General features: G+C 45.5%; 1 protein-coding gene across 5 annotated transcripts in view; it reads left to right on the top strand.

Moving 5' to 3' along the window:
- Positions 1 to 9459, top strand: part of ALDH18A1 (aldehyde dehydrogenase 18 family member A1) — a 47023-nt gene extending 37564 nt beyond the window's left edge. For all 5 annotated transcript variants that reach the window (XM_077878242.1, XM_077878240.1, XM_077878241.1 and 2 more), the window contains exons 14-18: positions 1014 to 1209; positions 1315 to 1436; positions 3671 to 3857; positions 4882 to 4977; positions 8446 to 9459. In XM_077878242.1, coding sequence (XP_077734368.1) covers positions 1014 to 1209; positions 1315 to 1436; positions 3671 to 3857; positions 4882 to 4977; positions 8446 to 8627 — 783 coding nt within the window. In that variant the 3' untranslated portion in view covers positions 8628 to 9459. The remainder of the gene's footprint in view (positions 1 to 1013; positions 1210 to 1314; positions 1437 to 3670; positions 3858 to 4881; positions 4978 to 8445) is intronic.
- Positions 9460 to 11631: the final 2172 nt, after the last annotated feature.

Here is an 11631-nt window from a genome sequence, read left to right on the forward strand (position 1 = left end):
ATGTATTTGTATTTCTGTTGTAAGTAACCTGACAAATGGGTGAAATTACAAATCAGGAGGGAAAACAGCCATCACCTCAGTGTTCTGACACCAGCACTTCATTCCAGAGTAGAGGTGGCCAGCAGCACTTGTGGAGAACCATGACTCCCTAGCAAGACCCAGCCTATCATTAAGGCTATGATTGGAGAAGCCGCAGAACAGTACTTCCTTTGTGATCCTCTGAGCCAGGCATAATCTGTATCTCCTCTAACTTCCAGAGATAGCACTTGGTACTTCTCCTGACTTTTTTTTTTTTTTTTTTTTTTTAAGATTTATTTATTTATTTACTCATGATAGACACAGAGAGAGAGAGGCAGAGACACAGGAGGAGGGAGAAGCAGGCTCCATGCAGGAAGCCTGACGTGAGACTCGATCCCGGAACCCCAGGATTGTGCCCTGGGCCAAAGGCAGGCGCTAAACCGCTGAGCCACCCAGGGATCCCCTTCTCCTGACATTTTGAAAATTACCTGCTTTGAGTTATAGCTTATTGTCTTCTAGTCCTGTCTTCCCTACTAGACTTGGAGCTCTTTGAGGGCTGGAACCATGTTCTGCCTGTTTTGTAATGCAGAGCACAGCATTTAATATATAGTATTTGGTAAGCATTTGCTAGATGACTTTTCAATTCCCATGATACCAGAAACTTAATCTTGTTTTTGGAAGTGCCTGATTTGTCATAGTGCCTGATTTAGTTGTTCGGAGATACAGATATTTATCTATAAAAGGGGTACTGCTACTATGTATTTTGTGAGGTCAGATGTCCTTTTTTAAAAGATTTTATTTATTAATGAGAGATACAAAGAGGCAGACATATAGGCAGAGGGAGAAGCAGGCTCCTCCCCATGGGGAATCCCGAAGCAGGACCTAATCCCAGGACCCCAGGATCATGACCTGAGCCAAAGGCAGATGCTCAACCACTGAGCCACCCAGATGCCCCAGTCAGATGTGATTTTTGTTTTTATTCTATACCCCTTCAGGTGAATACCAGAGAAGAAGTGGAAGATCTTTGTCGCCTAGACAAAATGATAGATCTGATCATTCCACGTGGCTCTTCCCAGCTGGTCAGAGATATCCAGAAGGCTGCTAAGGGAATTCCGGTGATGGGGCACAGTGAGGGGATCTGCCACATGTATGTGGATTCAGAAGCCAGCGTCGATAAAGTCACCAGACTGGGTGAGCCAGATGGGGCCTCTGCCGTATGGAGATGAGATATTTATCAGATGCTCTGTGGCTTGGGAGCATGTTACTAGAAACAGTTCTTTGTCTTCCTTCTTTCAGTCCGAGACTCTAAATGTGAATATCCAGCTGCCTGTAATGCTTTGGAGACTCTGTTAATCCACCGAGATCTGCTGAGAACACCATTATTTGACCAGATCATTGACATGCTGAGAGTGGAACAGGTATGACAAGTCCCAGGATTCCTACATCACTTCCTGTCTTCCATTTGGAGATTTAGAAGCCTGTGGGATTAGACTAGGAGCAGCTGCCATACCATTTAAGGCAATTTTAGAAGCAGTATTTTTCGCATGTACTGTGTACAGAGTTCTGTGCTAAATACATAGAGAATAAGACATATTCCTGCCTTCTCACAGTCCAATAGATGGAAGAAACCCATACTCAAATAGCTGTATTACAAAGTGGAATGTGTAAGTGCTAAGAGAGGTCAAAGATAAGACAGGTCACTGAATGTTTCTGGAATCATTTTATTCAAGCAGCATAGTTTAAAGTTTGTTTCTGAACACACATTCCTGTTTGGATTTGATTTGAAAAGATTGTGCAGAAATGTTTTCTTTTCTTTCTTTTTTTTTTTTTTAAGATTTTATTTATTCATGAGAGACACAGAGAGAGGCAGAGACATAGGCAGAGGGAGAAGCAGGCTTCATGCAGGGAGCGTGATGTGGGACTCAATCCTGGAACCCCGGGATCACACCCTGAGCCAAACACAGACGCTCAACTGCTGAGCCACCCAGGCATCCCCAGAACTGTTTTTAAACCAGAAATTTGTATGTGTCTAACCCTCCACCGGTGTCTTCAACTACCAGTATTAATGTACTTAATACAGTAATATTTGGGAGTCAACAGTTTGTATAATGTTCTCTCTGGATTATCTTACTACCATTTCATTGAGGTTATAAAAACCAGTGCCAGTAAGTTTCAGACAAATGTATGCTCCAGCTTAAATTAATAACTGCAAAAAATAAAAAAGAGGGATGCCTTTATTCTCATGAATAAATAAAATCTTTTTTTAAAAAAAAAAAAGATACTCTCCAGGCAAAAATGGACAATCTTAAGTTTTCTGGCATAATGTAAGCTTTAATATCTGATGTCATGGCACCCTTTCGTAATTATATAAATAAGCATAGCATTTGGAGAAAGCAACTACTGGACTTAATGTGTGCTATGGGTGTGCTATGACCCTGAATATGTCTCTTCCCTTCATCCTTTCGCTGGAAAGGAAGGCTCCAGTCAGCTTAAAAATGGTCATGGTCCCAAAGAGAACTGCAAGGATTATTTTGAAAATGAAAATGTACCCCACACAGTAAAATGGAGTGAAATCACATGATGATTCATGTTTGAGGCCTTCCTTGACACTGTTGGCTTGTGTGATTGGGCACATGTGTATGCCAAACACCACACTGGACTGGACTAGACAAGAGGAAGACTTTCCTTTAGCCAGGAATAAACCACCTAATCCTGCTTCAGATAAATCCATGAATATCTGTAGTTATTCTCAAGATTGCCTTGAAATTCCTTAAATCAAAATCAGTCAAAATGTGTACTTCATGCAACTCCTTTGTGTTGCATGTCAGGGTGACTTGTCCAGAGCTAAGGCTTGGGAATGGGTTTCCTATCCCTGAGGAATATAGTTGGACCCCAGGCATGGAGGGAGCAGGGTCCCAGGTAGAAGGACCTCAGGAACATTGAGAACAGGACAGACAACCGCTTGTAACTTGAGCAAAAGCAAGAGCTTGGTCCCAAAACATCAAGGTGTGAATACAGCCCTGGAGAGGTCTTAGATAATGAAGCCTACATGGGATCAGACTTGTGACGGGAGCCTCAGTGGCCAGCCTCCGATACTTAAATTCCTCCAGCCAGGAGCAAGGGATTAGTACCAGAGTCTTTTGGTGAGCTGAGCCTAGAGGTGGGCCTGGCTACCAACCAAATACTCTTTAACTCTGAAGCACACGTAGGACTTCTCTGGAGGGAAGGGAGTAGTAATGAATATGAGCCCCCTCTCCCTCTTTCCATGTGAGTCCATGCCTAAGTCCCATATGCAGGGGATGGGATTTCTGTAGTCAGGTGTTCATTTTAATAAGATACAAGCAGTAAGGGCTTATGTCGATAGCCTGTTAAATGCCTTCAATGTCCTTAACATTCAAAGGTTTCCTGCTCAAATACTGCTTCAGTTTTCCTGAGGGCCCATTGCTGGCAAGTGGCCAGTCAGCATTTTTAAAAGAGCATCCTGGAGTGTGATGGGCTGCTTCTAAAAGGAAAGCAGGGCTGGTTTAATCATCCATGCCATAGCAGCTCATACCTTTGGGCTCATCTGGATGTTTGGTCCTAGAGGAAGAAGTGCTAGCTGACTTAATGCTGTTATGTTTATATTGTCACCCCTCGATTTCCTCTGTTCCAGGTGAAAATTCATGCAGGCCCCAAGTTTGCCTCCTATCTGACCTTCAGCCCCTCTGAAGTGAAGTCCCTCCGAACGGAATATGGGGACCTGGAATTGTGCATTGAAGTGGTGGACAGTGTCCAGGAGGCCATCGACCACATCCACAAGTATGGGAGCTCGCACACAGATGTCATCGTCACGGAGAACGGTCAGTGTGCACATGCATACGTGCTTGAGGAATCTGGTGCCTGCTTTTTCCATCCTGGTCCCTATGGGATCCTGCTCCTCTCAGCCCCTCCAGCAGCAGGAAAACATAGTCTGAATAGACTAATGATAATGCCTGATGTTGGTTGTATTTGCGGGTTTGCTGAGTTCTCTCGCATCTGCTACCTCAAAGTATTGTCACAGCGGCCCCAGGGGAGGAGGCAGGGAAGAGATGATTAGCTACACTCTGGAGATGACTCACTCTGTGTCACAGGGATTACCATTGAATCCAGAGAACTGTCTCTCCAGGTTTTAGAATCAACCCATTTACAGCTGAGGAAACCCAGGCTCAGGAGGTTAAGGGCAGAAGCAGCTCTCCACACACATTCATTCACTGCACAGATACATATCCAGAGAGACCTGAGGTGTCAGGCACTGGAGGCCCAGCAGAAAAGGCAGCCAGCACAGCCTCTCAAGGGACCTGCAGTTGGTTTATTAGGGAATCACAACACCACCAATAATAATAGCTAACATTTATTGAGCACTTATGTGTACTAGACTCTGGGGTGAGTACTCTATGGATGTCAAGTCCTTTCATCTTCACACAACCCTGTGAGTGAGGTAATATTGTCAGTCCCCATTTTGCTCAGGCACAGAGAGGTTCAGAAACCTATCCATAGTCACCCAGCTAGTGGGCATGGAATTTGAATTCAGACTTAGGCATTCTGGCTCCAGAGCCTTACAAAGAGATAGTATAGTCAGGCCATTGCAACATCAAGGGTCTACGTACAGGGGGAGATCCAGATTCCAACCCAGTCTTTCCCAGGCACCTACTCTTTCTACAACAGGGACTGATGAAGCTGGTTGGCCTTCTTCCTCATCAGAGTTTTTACAAGTTTGCATGTTTAATATATGGGGAAGCTCTTCAGGGGCCTGGGCCCAGCCCTGGTCAGTCACCAGTGCATGACTGGAAGGTGGGATATTTCCTGTGGGTCACCCTAATTCAGTTTCTTCCCTTTTTACTGCAGAAAAAACAGCGGAGTTCTTTCTCCAGCATGTAGATAGTGCCTGTGTGTTCTGGAACGCCAGCACCCGCTTCTCTGATGGCTACCGCTTTGGGCTGGGTAAGGATTGTGGTCGTGAGAGAAAGGGGTTCCATTGTGAATTACTGTGTGGTCCAAGGAGCATGGTGAGGAAGGAGGAAACACCTTTCCTTTGAAGTCACATGCTTGATTAAGATAAGAGGGAAGAATTGTGGGAGGGCATTTGATGAGAGAGAATCCTAAGAACAACCATGAGCCAGGAGAAGTCCTGTGCTCTAAGCATTTTGCATATTAAGAAGGTAGGTACTTGTTTTTCGTTTTCATAGACGTTTGAGATTCAGGAAGTGAAGTATCTTGCCCAAAGTCCCCCAGCTGTCTCTCAGATTCAAACTTATACTAAAGTCCAAAGCCTGAGTTGCTCCCACTACAGTGTGGGCAGACCATAACATGTCTATGTACACACATTGTGACAGGCGTACATGCCGAAGTCCTCACTTGCAGACTCACTCCTTCAGAAGAGACACAGCCAGGTTGCCTGAGAGGAGGAATTCCCCTTGAGGACTGAACAAAAAGTTTTAATACGTATGCTGGGTTTAAATTAGCATCAGAAACAAACAGGAACCCCAGAGGTGCAAGGTTGATTTCTAAAGTACACCTTTGAAATAAAAAGCTTCAGAAAAACACCCTTTAAAAAAAAAAAGCAGGGACGTATGGGTGGCTCAGTGGTTGAGCATCTGCCTTTGGCCCAGGGTGTGATCCTGGAGTCCTGGGATCGAGTCATGCGTTGGGCTCCTTGCATGGAGCCTGCTTCTCCCTTTGCCTATATCTCTGCCTCTCTTGCTGTGTCTCTCGTGAATAAATAAATAAAATCTTAAAAAAAAACAAAACAAAAAACAAAAAAAAGAAAGGCACCCTTCTCCCCTTTCATCATTAGAAATAAAATCTTCAAGGGCACCTGGCTGGCTCAGGTGGAACATACAACTCTTGGTCTCAGGGTTGTGGGTTTGAGCCCCATGTTGGGTGTAGAAATCACTTAAAAATAAAATCCTTAAAAAGAAGAAAGAAAAGAAAAGAAAAGAAAAGAAAAGAAAAGAAAGAAAATCTCCATTCCCCAGTATAGAGATTTTTCATACAGTCTCTGGTTTTCAGAGGTACCATTATACAGAGTACCAATAGGCATTTAGGACACATCTGAGAATTATTTAAAACCACTTAAGACATTTTAATTCCTCTGAACTTTGGAATAGATCTACCTAGAGAATAGTTCTCACTAAGTTACTAAAGGTTGTTAAAGAGAATTTTACTGTTATTCTTAGTCATTAGACTCTACTATTAGTTGCCTGTTTGTGTTATATTGGGATTTTGATTTAATTGTCACATCACTTGCATTGATTTTTGACTTCCATGTTGTTGAAAAAGAAATAGTATACTTTGAAGCGTTGAGGTGCCCAGTTTTCTTTTCTTTTCTTTTTTTTTTAAGATTGATTGATTTATGATAGACGTAGAGAGAGAGAGGCAGAGACACAGGAGGAGGGAGAAGCAGGCTCCATGCCGGGAGCCCGACGTGGGACTCGATCCTGGGACTCCAGGATCGCGCCCTGGGCCAAAGGCAGGCACTAAACCACTGAGCCACCCAGGGATCCCCATGGTGCCCAGTTTTCAAGTGAAAGTCCAGGATGGGGGAAGAGCAAAAGACTACTCCATTGTCTTTCCGTTGCCTGCTCAGAGCAAATGCTCAAACTCTGTTTGTTTTTTGTTTTTGTTTTTTTTTGCTCAAACTCTTGTTAAGTTCTTAATTTTTTTTTTTTTTTTTATTTATTTATGATAGTCACAGAGAGAGAGAGAGAGAGGCAGAGACACAGGCAGAGGGAGAAGCAGGCTCCATGCACCGGGAGCCCGACGTGGGATTCGATCCTGGGTATCCCGGATGGCGCCCTGGGCCAAAGGCAGGCGCCAAACCGCTGCGCCACCCAGGGATCCCTCTTGTTAAGTTCTTATGCAGTGAATTAATAACAGTGGCAGATGATGTTTATTGAGCATTTACATATTCCCAGGACTGTGCTAAGTATACCATATGCATTGTCTCACTTAATTCTCTATGATGGGTAATATTCATTTTGGGTACTATTCATTTTCTCATTTTTCCAAATGAACTGAAGCACAAGGGATGGTTTGGGCATGTGCCCAAAGTCAAGTGGTCCCTATGCTATTAAACCAGATTTAGGATCTGGTAGTCACACTCTCCTTGCCAACCACTACTTCCCAGCTCATTCCCACTCAGGCCTCTGCCCCTGCTGGTCTCTTGCCTGTAGTGCTTTTCTGCCTGCCACCTCCACTGGCCGGCTCCTTGTCATCGTTCAGCTTTAAGAAGAAAGGCACTTCCTCAGGGAAGCTCCCTCTAACTACTCTACTAGTGTGGTGGCCACCCTAGCCATGCAGTCTGTCACAGCACCCATCCCTGCACTCCTATCACCGCATGAAATTATTTGCTGAACTCTTCTTCGGCTGCCTTGCCCACAAAAGTATGGGCTCCAAGAAAATATGCCTTCACATTAATTATTTACCACTGCCTCCCCAGGGTCCAGCATGGTGCCTCTTACACAGTATGTGCTCAGTAAAGTTGTGTTGGAAAAGGGAGCCCTGCCTTCACTGTATACCATGCAGAATACCCAGCCAGACCCAGGAAAGCCCCTTATGCCCTGAATCTAAGCTTAGAGCAAGAGGGAAGGAGAATGAGCATGTATTCAGTAACTGTCTAAGGAGAACCTATGTGCTAAGAATCCTGGGAGATACTGAGAACATGTCTGGGATTTAGAGAACACTTGAGATGAAACTTTTTAAAAATTTTATTTATTTATTCATGAAAGACACAGAGGCAGAGACATAGGCAGAGGGAGAAGCAGACTCCCCGCAAGGACCCCAGTGTGGGACTCGATCCCAGATCTTGGGAAGCCAAAGGCAAACGCTCAACCACTGAGCCACCCAGGAGTCCTGAGATGAAACTTTATACTAGACATTGCTGTATACCTCAGAAAATGCCCAAATGTCAATTTTTTAAAAAAAAAGATTTATTCACAAGAGACAGAGGCAGAGACAGAGGCAGAGGGAGGAGAAACAGGCTCCATGCAGGAAGCCTGATATAGGACTCAATCCTGGGACTCCAGGATCACATGCTGAGCCAAAGGAAGACAAGATGTTCAAGCACTGAGCCACCCAGGTGTCCCCAAAGGTCAAATTATGATACACAGTCTAGACACTAAGCAGATATTAGAACAGCACTGCTAGTATTGTCAAAAATGCATTTGGGATAAAAGTGTACAAGAGATCCCACGCATTGTGTTTCATTGTGGGGGTTAGGGCTTGTGATTCATAGCAACTGGGGTGCACGTTGATGGGGACCATGGAACTCCTGCTGATCTGGGGAGAATGGAGCAGGAGTGGGCAGGGTGAGAGGGTGTCAGACAGGGAGAAAGGAGAGATGTGGGTCTGGTGGGTGGATAGGAGGCAGAGGCTGGGAGAAGCCACATCCTCATCTGTGCTTTTTCTCAGGAGCTGAAGTGGGCATCAGCACATCGAGAATCCACGCGCGGGGACCAGTAGGACTGGAGGGACTGCTCACTACTAAGTGGCTTCTGCGAGGACAGGACCACGTGGTCTCAGATTTCTCAGAGCATGGAAGTTTAAAATACCTTCACGAGAACCTCCCTGTGCCTCAGAGAAACACCAACTGAAAGCATTCCAAGAAGAGCCGGGAAAGATTCAGGAGGTCTTCACAGTTAAGCGTGTCTTAAGAATCTCAGGGGATGAGCCAGGTCTCATCTCCTACTTCCTGGAAGGGTCTGCCTGTTAGGAAGTGCACCTAGATGCTTCTGTTTGGCTCTACTAGTCTTGGTAATGTGCAGATTCCAATTCACCTTTCTGTTTTTAAATTAGAAAATAATCACCGTGAATGGGGACTTTGCTTAATTGCTGCAGTTAGGGACTTTGCTTCACGTGGTCTAGTTCCCTTCATGATGGAAACAAACAGGTGCAGTTTCTCCACATAAAAGGCAGTGGGAAAATCATGGCCGCTTTTACCTTTTTATCGCCTCAATGAGGTAACGTCTCCCCTGACACTGGGTTGGCACCAGACCCCATCACACCTAATATGTCTTTCCACATTTTATCTCTCTATGCTCACACTCATCTTCAAAGAGGAAAGGTTTGGAATTTAGAAGAGAGGCAGCTCTTCTTTTTCGCATTCTCATCAGAAACAGTTGCAAAAGAGAACTGAATCTTTTCCACTGGGAAGATGGACCTTTTATATTTATTGTGGAGTAAATATAAAGCAACATTCCAATTGCTTGCACATCTCTGGACCCAGAAGATTCGGCATTACTGGGGATGCAGTTGGAACCTGGAGCTGCGAGTCCCAAGATGAAGGATCTACAGCAATTATGCTTGAAATTTTTATATAAATTATTTTGTCATCCTACCCTTTCCTTCCAAAACAAAAATTAGAGGGTTATTTTAATACTTTGGATTCTTCCCCCTTTTTGAGAAATAAAGTTCTTATGAAAAGCCTGTGTGGATGGTTAAAAGTCTGCACCCTCACTTGTCCTGGCCCTCTTCCTCTGCTCTCCCTGTGGCCCTCACACCTGCTTTTACACACTGACTCTTCTCTGGAAGTTGTTTGGAGAGAGTGTGTCGGCTGGATGTGTCAGTGGAGGTCGCACAGGCAGATCCCAGGGGATAGAGCCCCAGGAGCATAGGGAGCCGAAGCACGCAGTGTGAAGTCGGTGGGTGTGTATAGCACCAGCATGTCGCCATTGTGCCAGGTCCACAGAGCATCCACATGGACAGCCATGGCCCCAGCCGACATCCTTAGTCCACTTTGGAAGACCCTCCCTCCCTCCATCTAGCTCCTGTTACAGGGTCCCTGGTGGCTGACAGTCTCAGTTGAAAGCTTTCCTGTCTCATGGGGGCCCTTCCAAAAAAATAAGCACTCACTCACATACTGCATCCTATCCTCTGAGGATGTTTTATGAGCCCAAGAATTATGGTGTCGTGTGGAACATGTTCCCAGGCTGGCTCCAAACTGTACTTCTCATCTAGACCCTTACATGGTCTGGCAAGCCACCCTGCCTGCCTTCCCCTCTGAATGGGGAATTCTGACAGCTTGCCTGAAAAGGCAATAAAAGTCTTGCTTGAAACTGTATGGCAAATACCACACTCAGCTCCCAAGCAGACAGCCAAGTACCCCTGGAGTCAAAAATAGAAAGTAACCCAAGAAGGCTGGGGCCTTTGGGGAAGACTCCACTGAGGAGGCAGACCTGGATCTAGGCCCTGGGCAAGATGAGTCCTAGGAGTAAGGAGTGGGCAGGGTGTTCAGGCGGGACTGGGGCAAGCAGAAGTCTAGAGGCGAGAAGAAACAAGTCTGCGGGGCAGACCGGTGGGGACAGAAGCTCATGTGGGTAAACAGGAAGGTGTTAACCTCCCAGACAGCTGATCCCAGTTAACATCTGTGAGGGAAGGAAGACACCCTGGGGTATGGGACAGGAATGGGGTTTGAGCTGGAAAACTGAACTCAGTCCTCCAACAAGGCCGTTTCCCCTATAGCAACCTCAGCCTTCATCTTCTACAGAGGCCGTGGGCCATCAACATTCTTTTATTTTTTTATTTTATTTTTTTAAGATTTTATTTATTCATGAGAGATACAGAGAGAGAGAGAGAGAGGCAGAGACACAGGCAGAGGGAGAAGCAGGCTCCACACAGGGAGTGTGTGGGACTCGATCCTAGGTCTCCAGGATCACACCCCGGGCGGAAGGCGGAGTTCAACTGCTGAGCCACCCGGGCTGCCCAACATTCTTTTATTTTTCCACCCAAAGTCAAGAGAGGTCAGGAGGCAGCCTTAGCCTCATAAGTACCCCCCACCCAGGCAGTCTTTGGTACTTACTGGTTTGTCCTGTAGAAGGGGGGCTTTTTGTCCTGAAATCCCTCCTGTGATCTTGCCCTTTTCCTAGCTACTGAGTGGACAACAGGCTATTGAACCACCAATTTTGTTTTTTTCTATTTATTCATGAGAGACAGAGAGAGAGAGAAAGGCAGAGACATAGGCAGAGGGAGAAGCAGGCTCCATGCAAGTAGCCCGATGTGGGACTCGATCCCGGGTCTCCAGGATCACACCCTGGGCTGCAGGCAGCACTAAAGTGAACCACCAATTTTGAAGCTTCCATCTCCTCCACTGAGGGGGGAGAAAGCCCTCTGGGCTTGTAAGATAACAAATGTTCTTATTCTTCAAGCCAACTTTACTTGAGTTTAGGTTTTCTGTTACAGCCCAAAGAATGTAAATGATACAGTATGTACATACATTATGGGGCCATTTAGAAAAGTATTCGTATGGGTGCGCCTGGGTTGCTCAGCCTGTTAAGCACCTGCCTTTGGCTCAGGTCATGATCCCAGAGTCCTGAGCTTTAGCACTTCTCCAGCCTCTGGACTTCTGCTTGCATCAGTGTCCAGCCTGAACGCTGAGCCTGCTTCTCCCTCTCCCTCTGCCCCTTGCCATGCTGGTGCTTTCTCCTTCTCTTTCTGTCAAGTTTTTGTTTTTTGTTTTTTTTTAAGTATTCATATGGAAAGAAAGGTAGGCAGCCAAGGACTAGATTATAATAGGTATCATTTACTCTATATCCCTTGTTGTGGAACCATCTCTCCCACATTTTCTAGTAATCCCATTCAATCTCTGTGATTCAAGGGAGG

Source organism: Canis aureus, chromosome 29 (genome assembly GCF_053574225.1).
Source record: "Canis aureus isolate CA01 chromosome 29, VMU_Caureus_v.1.0, whole genome shotgun sequence".
In the NCBI taxonomy this organism is placed as follows: domain Eukaryota; kingdom Metazoa; phylum Chordata; class Mammalia; order Carnivora; family Canidae; genus Canis; species Canis aureus.